Source organism: Artemia sp. Qi Xiang Cuo, chromosome 13 (assembly GCF_049724085.1).
Source record: "Artemia sp. Qi Xiang Cuo chromosome 13, ASM4972408v1, whole genome shotgun sequence".
NCBI classification, from domain to species: domain Eukaryota; kingdom Metazoa; phylum Arthropoda; class Branchiopoda; order Anostraca; family Artemiidae; genus Artemia; species Artemia sp. Qi Xiang Cuo.
This window is the reverse complement of record NC_142806.1, coordinates 3501771-3519099: the sequence shown is the minus strand read 5'-3', so window position 1 is coordinate 3519099 and position 17329 is coordinate 3501771. Positions and strand designations below refer to the sequence as shown.

The following is a 17329-nucleotide window of genomic DNA, read 5'->3' as shown; positions in this document are numbered from 1 at the left end:
GATTAAGATATAACGATAGACATGTGCCTAAAGGCATGAATATATTAGTGATCCATCTCTAAAGTGTCAAACACAGTGTAATTTTTTCGTTCAAACAAATCCAATAAATTTCGTGAAATTAACACGCAGGGATTCTTCGGACAGGTTGCAAATATTTACTGTAGTTCTAAGAGTTACACTACAAAATTATTTTAACAATTTTTTTCAATATGTGTCGGCTTATGGGCAGGAATGCTAATCTACGATAATATAGGGGATAAGAATATTTTCTATTAAGATACAAAAAAAGTATTGTCAAAATACATAGTGATTTGTTTTTCAACAAGAAAACCCCAAAAAATCTTTCAAAATATGGGGGGGGGGATTTCGCGCTTGTTTTTAACACACAAAAAGGTATTTTTCAAATTATAGGGGTTAATTAAAAACCCCATCCTTTAATGGTGTCCCTGGTTGATAGTGCTGGTTAATAAGAAATGACTGTGAGTTAGTGATTTCAGTAACAAAACGCTGTCTAAATTGATTTTTTTTGCTGTTAACTGAATATGCAAAACCTGGATATTTCTTAAACTTAGCTCGAGGTTCTGAATAGCTTAGGTGGTTACTATACCCTTCTAAGAAGAAAAATACAAGATCATTGATCATTTCTTATGTCACGAAGCAGTGTTGTCTCTGTAGCGTGAACTTTTGTTTTTATTTCTTCGTTTATGTTTTATGACTTCATCACTCTTACAGCGGGTAATTTTCAAAATGTCAAGACTTGTGAGTGGGTACTTAAGCGCACTTTTTTTTTGGGGAGGGGCAAAACTGAGTAAAAACCCAAAGGTACCATATTTGGTACTTGTGTGTTATAGTGATCGCACTGTTGTTCTTGATCTGAGTAAAACCGGTTTCCCTATCTGAAGTCGGAGATAATTATCTTCGTCTCAGGGAGGTAAACTACTGTACAGGTAAAATTGAATTAAATATAATGCGTTCTGGAAGGCCTGCTTTCCATAATTTTGTGGTGTATTTTCCATAACTTTGTTACTGAAGTATTATATTGTCATCATATTTTGGTATATTTTATTAGAACCAACCTGGCTTCACTTTTTGGGTGTGGTCGTTATAATCCCCCCCCGGAAAAAGAATTCTGTATACGGCCTTGTTTTTACAATAATGGTGCTGCAAGAAATGTCTGTGGGTGGGTGATTTCAGCAACAAAATATTATATAAATGAATTCTCATCGCATGTGTTAACCAATTCTGCCAACTACGTGCCTGTTGCAGACCTCTTGGGCAGTCAATAAATACTGAAAAAAGAGTCTGGGGTCATTACTTCACTGCAATCTTGTAAATTTTTTCGGGCTTCAGAAAGTCGGAAATCAACTTGGCTGAGAATGGAATTGAGTTGAAATTCAGGTTTCAAAATTGTTTGTAATGTCTGCATTTCGTGCTGGAATTTGATTTTTAAATGTATGATAATGAACCAGATTTGCAAATAATATTTTAATTGTATCGCAAATGATGGTTTTGCAATTCATTAATTTGGTGGGAGTGAATGTTTCATCATTTGTGTTTCAGGTGCAATTGAAATGATTGATAGTTTATCTGTTTGAATTCAAAATTTATTGATTTCACTTTTGTTTAGATTTATTTCCTTCAATATAGACGTGCCATAATGACTCACCTCACTGGCATTTTGGTTAGCGAAAAATGGCTTTGTGGTGCCACCCTCTACTTTCTTAGGACTTCAGCCCTTGTAGATTATACAAACTATTTTGTGCCAAACTCTAGAAATTTGTTTTTAATTTTTGCACATTGACATCCCCTAATTAGAGATTAGCTTATTTTAAAATTCCAACTCGATCCGAGATAAACAGTGCCGGACTTAATTTGTTTTTTCTTGGGGCCCTACTATACAAGTTCGAAGTCCTTGTGACCCATTGAACTTATCCCCAAATATTCCAGTCAATTTGTCCAGCTATTACCGAGATATAATCAAAAAACCTCAAAACGCATACACAATTTGGTTATATCCATGTTTGTTACGTTTTTACGAGTCAAAAAAACATTTTTTTTTTTTTGGGGGGGGGGGGGTCCAAATCCCATAACCCCCTCTGAGTACGGCCTTACTCCAGAGTAGAAATAATTTTTGCGCGAATCCTTCGCATATATCCCGGTCATTTTTCCCCAGTACCTAACAAAAGATCCCATTTTGGGTGTAACAAAAGATCCCTGATTGTGTAGAACCAGGAAGGTATACAAGAATTAATATCCAAGTCCTAATTTGAGGAAAAAAATTATTCAAAATATCAAACCAGGCAGTTTTGGGTTCCTAACTAGGGTCATTTCAGGGAGTTGTGGCCAGAAAATATACTTTTATGCGTTTTTGATCTAGCCTCTTAAGATCAGCTATTTTGCATCCCTTCCTCCCAAAATCTCAGCCATATAAACCGGTAGAACCAACGGCCTCATTTTTGAATTGAAATCCATCCTTATACCCCGTAGTTCTTGAAAATCACAAGATTTTGAGGGTTGTCCCCCCCATATTACATATGTGTAATATGCCTGAATTTTAGATCAAATGATATGAATGAATGTTGTTCCTGGTTGAGCAACTTTGGACAATTTTTAGGCAAGATTATAGAACTAATTCTGTTAACGAGATACATTGTATTAAAAAAAAAAAAAAAAAAAAAAAAAAAAAACATTAAAAAAAAGTAACAAGACGAATATTGAAATTTTTTTATTACTAAACTGCTAACATTAGGAACTTATTATTTAAGAATTAGGCCCATGGGCGCCCATAAACTGAATTCCAGGGGGGCAAACCTCATCTAATTGGCACTTTTAATGCTATATAATAGAAATCTCAGAACACAAATATAAAAATAAGGCTGCATCATTCAGGCAGGGGGGCGGGAGCCCCCCCCATATGGGCGCCCATGATTAGGCCATCCTGATACGAAACTTCACCCTTATTCCACGATTTCATACAAAAACGAATATTTTTAAGCACTGAGGGTTACGTACGCGGACATACTCAAAATTCTAAACTTTCTCTAATTTTTAAGCAATTCTTATTCAAATTATCAAATCGTTTTTTAGAATCCCCCCCCCCAAAAAAAAAAAATCGCTCCGTTATTTTCTTTCTCTTTTTTATTATTAGTGTTTTATAGGTTGGATGCTTTTCTTATCAGTGGATTCAATTCGAGGAAATTAAGGAGGGCTAAATATATTTTCAGAATCTTGGGGGGGGGGAACTATTTTTTTTCAATTTTATTCTATGAAAACACCAAAGAAAATGCTATTTATGAATGAAACTACCCGAAACAATATTTTTCAAATCTAGGGGGAGAAGTAAATGAATCTTGAGGTCAAATGTCCCTCCCCCCCTAATCGACGCCACTATTTTTGGTAACATTATCCGAACAGCTACTAATTTTTTATTCTTTTATAGGCTTTTCAGGAGATTAACTCGAAATGCTTTTGGAATTCAAATTTACTTCAAGCGATTGCCTCTGTTCAGTATCGTGGCCATGTGGCACCTTCGACCTTACTTCTATCAGGAAACGAAACAGTATTAGAGGTTATTCGAGGAGGATGGGCTAGAAAAGTACTGAGAGCCCCTTTGAATTTTAGAATTAATGTTATAGGTAAGTCATGTTTCTCTGTAACTGGAAATTTTAAGTAGCCTATATGTTGAAAGAAGAGGGCCTATATTTCTGTTTGAAGTTCAATCGCTGAGAAAGTGTCCATCCTTATTTGCACTTTCCAAGACAATAACAATAAACATATAAAAATAATTTATCTGTGAAAATAATTATTTTCTATATCTTAGTACTACACGAACAATAATTGTGGATATGTATATTAATTTATTTATCTTATTTGTATATTGTGTTAATTAATCACAATAAATTTATTGTCATGCTGATGAATTAAAAATATTGCTGAAATAAGAAGTGACTTTGAAGCATGATTTTGAAGATTAAATTGATTGGTTTTCAAATTGGTAGAATAGTAGTCATATCGTTATCATAGACGTCTCTCGTAATATTGTTTTGTACATTTAAGGAAAGGAGTTGCCTATCCAACAATGGGCATTTGAACAATGGTAGCAGGAGCTGGGTATATCCTATTTTTCAAACATATGCTAGGCTTTTAACCCCTTTTGAGGTGGAAGGATAAAGTTTTTTGTGGTTTTTACATGTCTTTACCCCTTCCTCAACCAAATTATGCCCTGGCATTTAGAGTGGATATGACGTGTATTTAGTTTTTTGTTCTTTAATAAATGAAGTTGAAATTATTATTTTTAAGTCTGTTTGAAATATCTTCAGGAAGGAACGTTTCTCATTGGTCGCTTTTATAATATTAGGTCCTTGTTGATGAATATAGTGTGAACAAAACTGACGTTTTTAGAGGAGGAATGGAGATCATCTTGCGCAATTGACACCCGAAGGTCTGTTTCTTAGCAAAAACAGACTACTTTTACTTCTACTACTGACAGCTAATCACAGCACCAACACACAACAGGCGCACGCACATGCACGCACTCACTCCTCCACCCTCAATCCTTTCTAATGACGGTCAGGAATATATTTTTATTTTCATTCCTATCTTTCTATAAGGGATGGGGACCTGTATAAGTAGACATTCGGGAATCTGTTTGGAACGAACAGAAATTTATAGGACAGATTCCAAAAGAAACGAAAAAACTGGTGGATTATATGAAAAATATGACCGACTATGGAAAATTCATAAATGGGTCGATATTTTGGAGATGTATGAGCCCAAATATCCCCACCTTGTGTATGAACTTGACCAAGGACAACTTCTTGTACATAAATGGGTCGACATTTTGGAGAAGCATGAGCCCAAATATCCCCACCTTGTGTGTGGACTTGACCAAGAACCACTTCTTCTCATTTGTTCTTCTATTGAGTGACAAACAAACGCAATAGCGGAGTAGGTTAGATTGAAGTAGAATCAACAATATTTTTACCACTAAATATTTCTTCCAATCAGTTGCTTATTGTCCAGTAACAATAATTTGAAGCCTATTAAAGCAAATATATAACGCTGAAAATTGAACCTGCTTATTAACAGGGTTGTCCCTTGTGAAAAAAATATACTATTTCCAAAAATCTCTAGATTAGTGAAAACAATAGCCCATACTGGAGTTTATTATTCTTTTCCTTTTCTCTTGCATCGAAACCGTCGAAATGTGTCCTGCTTTTGTATTGGAAAATACTATTTTATTTAAGGACCAGTAAATAAATAACTGATTTAGGGGAAAATGTCAAGTGAGGGAAAGGAAAGTCCCAAAAATTAGCGGTAACTTTGGCCAATGCTTGGAATTCCTAAAGAAAATGTCTTAGCAGGAACTAAGCTTCTAAAAACGAATACTGTATGTCGACAACGAATATTAGATCATGCACTTACTCAAGGGGGGGAGGGACTTTCGGGCACTATTTTTGAAAAATTAGTATATTTTTAGGTTAATTCCTCATTGGTACTTATCTGTTATAGCTACAGCACCAAATATCTTCATCAAACAGTTCGTGGTAACGAACTGTAAGTAAGGAGCGACCCGGCTCAACAGTAACTGCAACTCTAAAAAATGGAATTTGATACCAATAGATACATCAAAAGAATCAGATTTTTATGCTGATTTCAAATATCTAAGTTTCATCAAGTTTAGTATTACCCATCAAAAGTTACGCGCCTGAGAAAATTTGCATTATTTTCGAAAAAGGGGGAAACACCCACTAAAAGTAATAGAATCTTAATGGAAATCACACCATCAGATTTAGCGTATCAGAGAACCCTACTACAGAAGTTTCAAGCTCCTATCTGCAAAAATGTGAAATTTATATTTTTTGCCAGAAGAAAGATCACGGATGCGTGTTTATTTTATTTTTTATTTATTATTTTCTTTTTCAGGGGTGATCGTATCGACCAAGTGGTCCTAGAATATTGCGGGAGGGCTCATTTGAAAGGAAATTAAAAGTTCTAGTGCCACTTTTAAGTGACCAAAACAATGGAGGGCAACTAGGCCCCTCCCACGCTCTTTTTCCCAAAGTCACCTGATCAAAATTTTGAGATAGCCATTTTGTTCAGTAAGGTCGAAAAATATAATAATTTTGTCTTTGAGGATGGATTAATCCCTCACTATCCCCGGGAGAAGGGCTGCAAGTTATAAACTTTGCCCAATGTTTACATATAGTATTGGTTATTGGGAAGTATACGGACGTTTTCGGGGGGGGGGGGATTTTTTCTGGTAGCGTGGGGTGATTGGATCGGGGGTTACGTCGGAGGATCTTTCCATGGAGTAAGTTTTCATGGGGGAAGGGACGTTGCTATGAAGGGGGGGCCGTATTTCTCGGCATTATTTAAAAAAACGATCAGGAATTAAATAAAAAAACAAGTTTTTCAACTAAAATTAAGCAGCAACATGAAAATTTAAAACGAATAAAAATTATTACGTATATGATTGGGTTCGCCTCCTAGTTAATACCTCGCTCTGTACGCTAGTCTTTTAGTACTTTCACATAAGCCTTTGTGATTAAGGGGTCATTCTTAAAGAATTGGAACAAAACTCGAACCTTAGATTATTGAGCGAGGTATTGACTAGGGGGCGAATCCAATAATATACGTAATAAAAATATAAGAATATAGAAGTTTGTCACTTAAGTTAACTCGTAAGTTACTTATGTTTATTACTAATAAAAACGTTCGTAATTAAAATTAAACAACTTTCAAGAAAACCATTTAACAAAAAAAGTAAAATTAATATGCAAATTTCGTTTTAATTATTCATGTACGGTGAGCCAAAATCAAAACCTGTATTAATTCAAAAAAATTCAGAAATTAAACAAAAAAAACAAGTTTTTTTGAACTGAAAGTATAGAGCGACATTAAAACTTAAAACGAACAGAAATTATTCCGTATGTGAAAGGGGCTGTCCCCTCCTCGACGTCTCGCTCCTTACGCTAAAGCTGGAATTTTTCTCACAATTCTATTTTTAAAACAATAACAAACTTTAGCGTAAAGAGCGTGGTGTTGAGGAGGGGACAGTCCCTTTCATGCATGGAATAATTTCTGTTCGTTTTAAGTTTTAATGTCGCTCGTTACTTTTAGTTAAAAAAGTTTTTTTTTTATTTATTTAATCGAAGTACCGTTTTTTTTTTAACATGTATGAAATTCATTCAGTTTGTGATCTGTATTAATAGAAAATAGTGTCTGACCACGGATGCTAAAATAAAAATTTGGTTAGGTTAGTTTCCATTATTTTTTTAATGAAGTACAATGTTTTGGTATATTCCATTAGGATTGAGCGTCAGAGAAACCAGTTCTAATTAGATGAAGAACTTGAGTGTTGTAGCTATAACAGATTTAGCCTACCCCTATTTTTTTATGATTGTATTCTACCAATTTTGGATATTTCTTTGAAGTTGTGCCCCTCGCCCCTGAAATATTTCCCCCTTAGTGGCCCTGATCCCAAGTTACTCGTTATTTATTTAGAAACTGATCCTGACCCAGATTTTCCGAAGGTAATGAAAGTCATACCATTCAAGTAAGCCTTATGATGCTATATCACACCTGAGCATTAATGTATTCAACAATAAGTCTGACAGATAGACAGGCAATTGTTAATTATATCTTGAATCTATTAAGTCTCAAAATGTTTGGGATGTCAGATATGTATTAATTTACTTTCTTGACATTTCACCTCAGTAAGCTTATGCACATGCAGCAGAGGTTTTCTTGAATTAGAGAAACCGAACACTGAATGGCCCAAACACTGAAGTAAATGTAGTAAATGTAAGTAAATGTAGGCACGAACACTGAATGGCCCAAATTAGCCTATTCGGCGTAATTATGCCGAATTTTTCTCCCAGTTTAGGCCTACTTATTTTTTACATTTCAGTAGCCAAACCATAGCTCAATAGGTCGAAACCATCACAGTCCTGTCAGAACTGAGTAGAGCTGATGATAGGGCTAGTTAATTAGCGAGTATTGACATACATTTACTTAGAACCATATCTATGAGCCACGGTTTTAGGTTTTCTTCAATTAGAGGAACCCAAGGAACATAATCCAAAAACTGAATGGCCTAAATTAGTCTATAGAAGGGTGATGGGGGGGGGGATAATTCGTCCCCTCCCCAAAAAAGACAAACTATAGAACACACGAAAATTATATGGATAAAATGCCACTAGATTTTGTTATGGGGGAGGGACATGGAAGCAAATTGTAATTGTAAAATGCATGTCTTTTTGCTTTTGCCAAAAGCTAGGGAGCAAAAAAAAATAATAAATATGTATACTCGTCGATGGCCCGAGACAGCATAGGTAAAACCTCAGGCTCTTCGTGAAATTGTTTTCTTTATGAAAATCTAGATGCTTCTACCTGGGTAAAAATAATAATACTCAATGTTGTCAACTAGAGTGTATTTCCCCTAGTAGGTTGAAAATTGAAGTAAATACTGGGTTGGCTGGGCGAAAATACCAAATTGTGAGCTCAAGTTTTGTTGATGCCCCCCCCCCCAAAAAAAAAAATCCGTATCCACCCTTTGCTGCCAAGTCGGTAATAACGACTACTTCGGTTTTGGAAATTCAAAACGTAGTATGCAGAGAGATAGAAAAAAGAATAGAGGCCACATTCTTGCTTGCTGGTATCCATTTATGCAATTCTTCTATTCTAAATGTTTAGCATGACCCGGTTTAACGGCAAAATCTGGACACGAAATGTTCCAGAATATGGCCTTTATTTCTTTTTTGTGTGTGTGAACGCAAGCAATGACATGAGTAGAAAGGGGGGTGCTACTCCGAACAGGGCTCCTTATATGGGCATAGCCTCCCTAGGGAGAACACGCGGTTAATGGGGTCAATGACCTAAATTTCCAAAGGTGTTGATGTTGGTGTTGTTGTAAGTGCACGCTCTCAGCGAATGTCAAGGTCGATTTATTTGTTGTTGTTGTTGTTTTGGCCATGTTCATAGAGTCATTAGGGAGAACACGTGGTTAACCCTATTGATCGTGTCAGGGCTCCTTAGATGGGCATAGCCTCACTAGGGAGAACACGAGGTTAACCCTATTGATCGAGACAGGGCTCCTTATATGGGCATAGCCTCCATAGGGAGAAAACATGGTTAATGGGTTCAATGACCTAAATTTCCAAAGGTGTTGATGTTGTTGTTGTTGTTGTAAGTGCACGCTCTCAGCGAATGTCAAGGTCGATTTATTTGTTGTTGTTGTTGTTTTGACCATGTGCATAGAGTCATTAGGGAGAACACGTGGTTAACCCTATTGATCGTGACAGGGCTCCTTATATGGGCATAGCCTCCCTAGGGAGAACACGTGGTTAACCCTATAGATCGAGACAGGGCTCCTTATATGGGCATAGCCTCCATAGGGAGAACACGTGGTTAATGGGGTCAATGACCTAAATTTCCAAAGGTGTTGATGTTGTTGTTGTTGTTGTAAGTGCACGCTCTCAGCGAATGTCAAGGTCGATTTATTTGTTGTTGTTGTTGTTTTGGCCATGTGCATAGAGTCATTAGGGAGAACACGTGGTTAACCCTATTGATCGTGACAGGGCTCCTTAGATGGGCATAGCCTCCATAGGGAGAACACGTGGTTAACCCTATAGATCGTGACAGGGCTCCTTATATGGGCATAGCCTCCCTAGGGAGAACACGTGGTTAATGGGGTCAATGACCTAAATTTCCAAGGTCGATATTGTTGTTGTTGTTGTTTTGGCCATGTGCATAGAGTCATTAGGGAGAACAAGGGGTTAACACGAAGCCGTTCTGGCTAAGTGGACGCGCGCTGGGCTGAGAATCCGTGAATTCGGGTTCGATCCCTGATGTGGTCAGTTTCTTAGTTTGGGACGCGGGTCTGTGGTGTGACCCTGTAAGCTTAGCCAGAGTCAACCCAGTTCTAAATGGGTACCTGGAGAAATCTAGGGAAGGTAAACAGGAAGGGTTTGCGACAGCATAGGTTGGCTGTCCCCCAGCCCCTCATTGCACTTCCTGGCTGAAGGGCCAAGAAACGGAGATCAGCACCGCCGGTTTGGACCTTAAGGGTCTAGTGCCGCATCCTTTACCTTTTACCTTTACCTTTACACGTGGTTAATTAAAGCGATTGGGAATTTGGAACACCTGTGCTGTCAGTCATTAATCAAATTGTTTCCGGGCAAAGTTTAATAATGTCTGACAGGTACTGTCAATCATTAATCAAATTGTTTCCAGGCGAAGTTTAATAATGTCTGACAGGTGATGTCAAGATTGATTGATATGTCACGAAATGGGAATGAATTTGTTGTTTCTAAGGGGAATTATTGATTCACGAAAGGGGAATTAATTTGATGTTTCTAAGGGGAAGGTGGGGAAGAGATATATTGATTGCGTAATCGAAGGGAGAGAATTCCCGAGAAATTGATTACATAATCGGTAGAACCCTATAAGAAGCTCGTGACGGGAATCCATTTATGGGCATAGAATGACGTAATCAACTAGGACAATTGGATTTCTGAGAAATTGATTACATAATCGGTAGAACCCTATCAGAAGGTCATGACGGGGATCCATTTATTGGCATAGAATGACGTAATCAACTAGGACAAATGGATTTCTGAGAAATTGATTACATAATCTGTAGAACCCTATCAGAAGGTCATGACGGGAATTCATTTATGGGCATAGAATGACGTAGTCGACTAAAACAATTGGATTTCTGAGAAATTGATTACATAATCGGTAGAACCCTATCAGTAGGTCATAACGGGTATCCATTTATGGACATAGAATGACGTAATCAACTAGGACAAATGGATTTCTGAGATATTGATTACATAATCGGTAGAACCCTATCAGAAGGTCATGACGGGAATTCATTTATGGGATATAGAATGACGTAATCGACTAAGACAAGTTGGAATATTTCATTTGTGTTTGGTTGTGTTTTTAATTGTCACATTTAAAATATTTTCTTTTTCATATTATATTTTTATTTCTTTATTTTAGATTCAATGGTTTAGATATTTTAAGAGTGTTTCGTTGGGGATTTACTTTAAACATTAACAGACTATAGATTATTCAATATTAAGTTTTAAGCTCTGTAATTGTAATAATCGAGATGGAATATTTCAGTATTGTTTGGTTGTGGTTTACCTTGTTACAGTTACATTTTCTTGATTTTTCAAAGTTAATTTTGAATTTCTTTCGTTGAAATGCAAGAGTTGGAATATTTCAGTAGTGTTTGGTTGTGGTTTACCTTGTCACAGTTACATTTTCTTGATTTTTCAAAGTTCATTTTGAATTTTTTTCGTTGAAATGCAAGAGTTGGAATATTTCATTAGTGTTTTGTCATGTTGTACAATGCTAGAGATAAATTCTATTGATATTTCAATTTTATATTCTAATGTCTGTAGTTTAGATGAATTTTTGTTACTGTGTCATTTGTTCTTTTACAGAGTTTAACTTGTTAATGCTAATTTCTATATAATTTGCAAACTTCATTTGGAATTTCTTTCGATGAAATGCAATTGTAGGTCTTTGTAAGAATCGCTAGTTTTTTTTTTAATGTGTCACAATTAAAGTTTATTGATATTTAAATGTTAATATTTTTTTTCATTCTTTGAAATGAAATAGTTGGACTATTTCACTAGTGTTTGGTTGTGGATTACCTTGTCAAAGTTACATTTTCTTGATTTTTCAAAGTTCATTTTGAACTTCTTTCGTTGAAATGCAAGAGTTGGAATATTTCAGTAGTTTTTGGCTGTGGTTTACCTTGTCACAGTTACATTTTCTTGATCTTTCAAAGTTCATTTTGAATTTCTATAGTTGAAATGCAAGATTTGGAATATTTAAGTAGTGTTTGTTCGTGGTTTAAATCTTAAAATTTACATTTTATTTATTTTCAAATGTTCATTTATAATTTATTTCTTTTAAATGAAAGAGTTTGAATATTTAATTATGGTTTGATTGTGGTATACCTTGTCACAGTTACATTTTCTTGATTTTTTCAAAGTTCATTTTTAATTTCTTTCGTTGAAATGCAAGAGCTGGAATATTTCAGTAGTGTTTGGTTGTGGTTTACCTTGTCACAGTTACATTTTCTTTATCTTTCAAAGTTCATTTGAATTTCTTTCGTTGAAATGCAAGAGTTGGAATATTTCAATTGTGTTTTGGTGTGGTTTAAAATGTCACAGTTACATTCTATTGATTTTTTCAAAGCTCATTTTGAATTTATGTCGTTTAAATTATAGAGTTGTAATATTTCAGTAGTCTTTTTTTGTGTTTTAAATTTTCGCATTTACCTTTTATTGATTTTTCAAATGTAATTGTGAATTTCTTTAGTAGCAATGCAAGATTTTTAATTGTTCACTTGTGTTGGTGCGTGATAGACCGTGTAACTGTTTAATCTTCATGATTTTTCAAACTTCATTTTGAATTTTTTTCGTTGAATTTAAAGAGTTGGAATCTTTCATTATTGTTGGGTTGTGTTTTAACTTGTCACAGTTACATTTTCTTGATTTTCAAAGTTCATTTTGAATTTATGTCGTTGAAATGCAAGAGTTGGAATATTTCAGTAGTGTTTTGACGTGGTTTAACTTGTCACAGTTACATTCTCTTTATTTTTCAAAGTTCATTTTGAATTTCTTTGGTTGAAATGCAAGAGTTGGAATATTTCAGTAGTGTTTGGCTGTGGTTTACCTTGTTACAGCTACATTTTCTTGATTTTTAAAAGTTCATTTTGAAATTCTTTCGTTGAGATGCAAGAGTTGGAATATTTCAGTAGTGTTTTGATGTGGTTTACCTTGTCACAGTTACATTTTCTTGATTTTTTAAAGTTCATTTTGAATTTCTTTCTTTTAAATGCAAGAGTTGGAATATTTCAGTAGTGTTTTGTTGTGGTTTTCCTTGTCACAGTTACATTTTCTTGATTTTTCAAACTTCATTTTAAATTTCTTTCGTTGAGATGCAAGAGTTGGAATATTTCAGTAGTGTTTTGACGTGGTTTAAATTGTCACTGTGACATTTTCTTGATTTTTAAAAGTTCATTTCGAATTTCTTTCGTTGAAATGCAAGAGTTGGAATATTTCAGTAGTGTTTGGTTTTGGTTTACCTTGTCACAGTTACATTTTCTTGATTTTTCAAAGTTGATTTTTTATTTCTTTCGTTGAAATGCAAGAGTTGGAATATTTCAGTAGTGTTTGACTGTGGTTTACCTTGTCACAGTTACATTTTCATGATTTTACAAAGTTCATTCTGAATTTCTTCCGTTGAAATGCAAGAGTTGGAATATTTCAGTAGTGTTTGGTTGTGGTTTACCATGTCACAGTTACATTTTCTTGATTTTTCAAAGTTCATTTTGAATTTATATATTTGAACTGCAAGAGTTGGAATTTTTCGGTAGTGTTTGGTTGTGGTTTACCTTGTCACAGTTACATTTTCTTGATTTTTCAAAGTTCATTTTGAATTTCTTTCGTTGAAATGCAAAAGTTGGAATATTTCAGTAGTGTTTGGTTGTGGTTTACCTTTTCACAGTGACATTTTCTTGATTTTTCAAAGTTCATTTTGAATTTTTTTCGTTGAAATGCAAGAGTTGGAATATTTCAGTAGTGTTTGGATGTGGTTCACCCTGTCACAGTTACATTTTCTTGATTTTTCAAAGTTCATTTTGAATTTATTTCGTTTAAATGCAAGAGTTTTAATATTTAAGTAGTTTTTGTTTTTGGTTTACCTTGTAAAATTTAAATTTTCTTTATTATTCAATGTTAATTTTGAATTAAGTTATATTAAATTAATTATTTGGAATATTTAATTAGTGTTTGGTTGTGGTTTATCTTGTCAAAGTTACATTTTCTTGATTTTTCAAAGTTCATTTTGAATTTCTTTCGTTGAAATGCAAGAGTTAGAAGTTGTTAGGAGTGTTTCGTTTTGGTTTAACTTTTAAAAGTTACATTTTCTTGATTTTTCAAAGTTCATTTTGGATTTCTTTCATTGAAATGCAAGAGTTGGAATATTTCAGTAGTGTATGGTCGTGGTTTACATTGTCACAGTTACATTTTCCTGATTTTTCAAAGTTTATTTTGAATTTCTTTCGTTGAAATGCAAGAGTTGGAATATTTCAGTATTTTTTGTTTGTGGTTTAACTTGTCACAGTTACATTTTCTTGATTTTTCAAAGTTCATTTTGAATTTCTTTCGCTGAAATGCATGATTTGGAATATTTCAGTAGTGTTCTGTTGTGCTTTACCTTGTCACAGTTACATTTTCTTGATTTTTCAAAGTTCATTTTGGATTTATTTCGTTGAAAAGCAAGATTTAGAATATTTCAATTGTGTTTGTTTTTGATATAACTCGTCAAAGTTACATTCTATTGATTTTTCAAAGTTCATTTTGAATTTCTTTCGTGGAATTGCAAGATTTGGAATATTTCAGTAGTGTTTGGTTGTGGTTTATCTTGTCAAAGTTACATTTTCTTGATTTTTCAAAGTTCATTTTGAATTTCTTTGGTTGAAATGCAAGAGTTGGAATATTTCAGTAGTGTTTGGTTGTGGTTTACCTTGTCACAGTTACATTTGCTTGATTTTTCAAAGTTCATTTTGAATTTCTTTCGTTGAAATGCAAGAGTTGGAATATTTCAGTAGTGTTTGGTTGTGGTTTACCTTGTCACAGTTACATTTTCTTGATTTTTCAAAGTTCGTTTTGAATTTCTTTCGTGGAAATGCAAGAGTTGGAATATTTCAGTAGTGTTTGATTGTGGTGTACCTTGTCACAGTTACATTTTCTTGATTTTTCAAAGTTCATTTTGAATTTCTTTCGTTGAAATGAAAGAGTTGGAATATTTCAGTAGTGTTTGGTTGTGGTTTACCTTGACACAGTGACATTTTCTTGATTTTTCAAAGTTCATTTTGAATTTCTTTCGTTGAAATGCAAGATTTGGACTATTTTAGTAGTGTTTGGTTGTGGTTTACCATGTCACAGTTACAATTTCTTGATTTTTCAAAGTTAATTTTGAATTCCTTTCGCTGAAATGAATGAGTTGCAATATTTCAGTTGTGTTTGGTTGTGGTTTACCTTGTCACTGTTTCAATTTCTTCATTTTTCCAAGTTCACCTTGAATTTCGTTCGTTGAAATGCAAGATTTGGAATATCGAAGCAGTGTTTGGTTATGGTCTTCCTTGTCCCAGTTACATTTACTTGATTTTTCAAAATTCATTTTGAATTTCTTTCGTTGAAATGTAAGAGTTGGAATATTTCACTAGTGTTTGGTTTTGGTTTACCTTGTCAAAGTTACATTTTCTTGATTTTTCAAAGTTCATTTTGAATTTCTTTCGTTGAAATTCAAGAATTGGAATATTTCAGTAGTGTTTGGTTGTGGTTTACCTTGTCACAGTTACATTTTCTTGAATTTTCAAAGTTCTTTTGAATTTCTTTCGTCGAAATGCAAGAGTTGAAATATTTCGGTAGTGCTGTTTTTTGGTTTTCCGTGTCACAGTTACATTTTTATAATTGTTCAAAGTTCAATTCTAATTTCTTTAGTTGAATTACAACAATTGAAAAATTTCAGTAGTGTTTGGTTGTGGTGTACCTCGTCAAAGTAACATTGTCTTGATATTTAGAAGTTCATTTTTAGTTTCTTTCCTTTAAATGAAGGAGTTGGAAAATTTCAGTAGTGATTGGTTGTGGTTTAACTTGTCACAGTTACATTTTCTTGATTTTTCAAAGTTCATTTTGAATTTCTTTCGTTGAAATGCAAGAGTTGGAATATTTCAGTAGTGTTTGGTTGTGGTTTACCTTGTCACAGTTACATTTTCTTGATTTTTCAAAGTTCATTTTGAATTTCTTTCATTGAAATGCAAGAGTTGGAATATTTCAGTAGTGTTTGCTTGTGGTTTACCTTGTCACAGTTACATTTTCTTGATTTTTCAAAGTTTTTTTTAATTTATTTCGTTGAAATGAAAGAGTTGGAATATTTCAGTAGTGTTTGGTTGTGGTTTAACTTGTCAGTTACATTTTATTGATTTTTCAAAGTTCATTTTGAATTTCTTTCGTTGAAATGCAAGAGTTGGAATATTTATGTAGTGTTTGGTTGTGGTTTACCTTGTCACAGTTACATTTTCTTGATTTTTAAAAGTTCATTTTATATTTCTGTCATTTAACTGATAGAGTTGTAATATTTCAGTAGTGTTGGGTTCTGGTTTACCTTGTCACAGTTACATTTTCTTGATTTTTCAAAGTTAATTTTGAATTTCTTTAGTTGAAATGCAAGAGTTGGAATATTTCAGTAGTGTTTTGTTGTGGTTTACCTTGTCACAGTTACATATTCTTGATTTTGCAAAGTTCATTTTGAATTTCTTTCGTTGAAATGCAAGAGTTGGAATATGTTAGGAGTGGTAGGGTGTGGTTTACCTTGTCACAGTTACATTTTATTGATTTTTCAAAGTTCATTTTTAATTTCTTTCGTTGAAATGCAAGAGTTTGAATATTTCACAAGTGTTTGGTTGTGGCTTACCTTGTCACCGTTACATTTTCTTTATTTTTCAAATTTCATTTTAATTTATTTAGTTGAAATGAAAGAGTCGGAATATATCAGGAGAGTTTGGCTGTGGTTTAAATCGGCACAGCTACATTTATTTGATTTTTCAATGTTCATTTTGAATTTCTTTCATTGAAATATGTTTGGTCGTGCTTTACCTTGACACAGTTAAATTTCTTGATTTTTGTTAGGTTAGGTTAGGTTAGGCTAGATCAAGTTAGATTAGGTTAAATTAGGTTAGGTTAGGTTAGCCTACATACGCGCGCGTATGTAGGCTAACCTCACCTAACCTAACTTAACCTAATCTAACTTGATCTAGCCTAACCTAACCTAACCTAACCAAAATCAAGAAATTTAACTGTTTCAAGGTAAAGCACGACCAAACCTATTTCAATGAAAGAAATTCAAAACGAACATTGAAAAATCAAGAAAATGTAAGTGTGCCAAGTTAAACCACAGCCAAACACTACTGATATATTCCAACTCTTGAATTTAAAATAAATAAATTCAAATGAACTTTGAAAAATCAAGAAAATGTAACTGTGACAAGGTAAACCACAACCAAACACTTCTGAAATATTCCAACTCTTTCATTTCAACGAAATAAATTCAAATTTAAATTTTAATTAAATTTAATATTTATATTATAATCTGTTAAAAACTTAAATAATAAAATTTATTATTACAAATATTTAATTAAGACTATTGAATTTAAAAATGAAATTTTAAAAATAAATATAATTTAACTGTTACAAGGTAAACCACGACCAAACACTACTTAAATATTCCAACTCTT

At 33.8% G+C, this 17329-nt stretch overlaps 1 protein-coding gene across 2 annotated transcripts in view; it reads left to right on the top strand.

Annotated features, from left to right (window-relative positions):
- Positions 1-17329, top strand: part of ko (Stork-head domain-containing protein knockout) — a 229574-nt gene that overhangs the window by 60730 nt on the left and 151515 nt on the right. For both annotated transcript variants that reach the window (XM_089099352.1, XM_089099351.1), the window contains exon 3: positions 3440-3635. In XM_089099352.1, coding sequence (XP_088955478.1) covers positions 3440-3635 — 196 coding nt within the window. The remainder of the gene's footprint in view (positions 1-3439; positions 3636-17329) is intronic.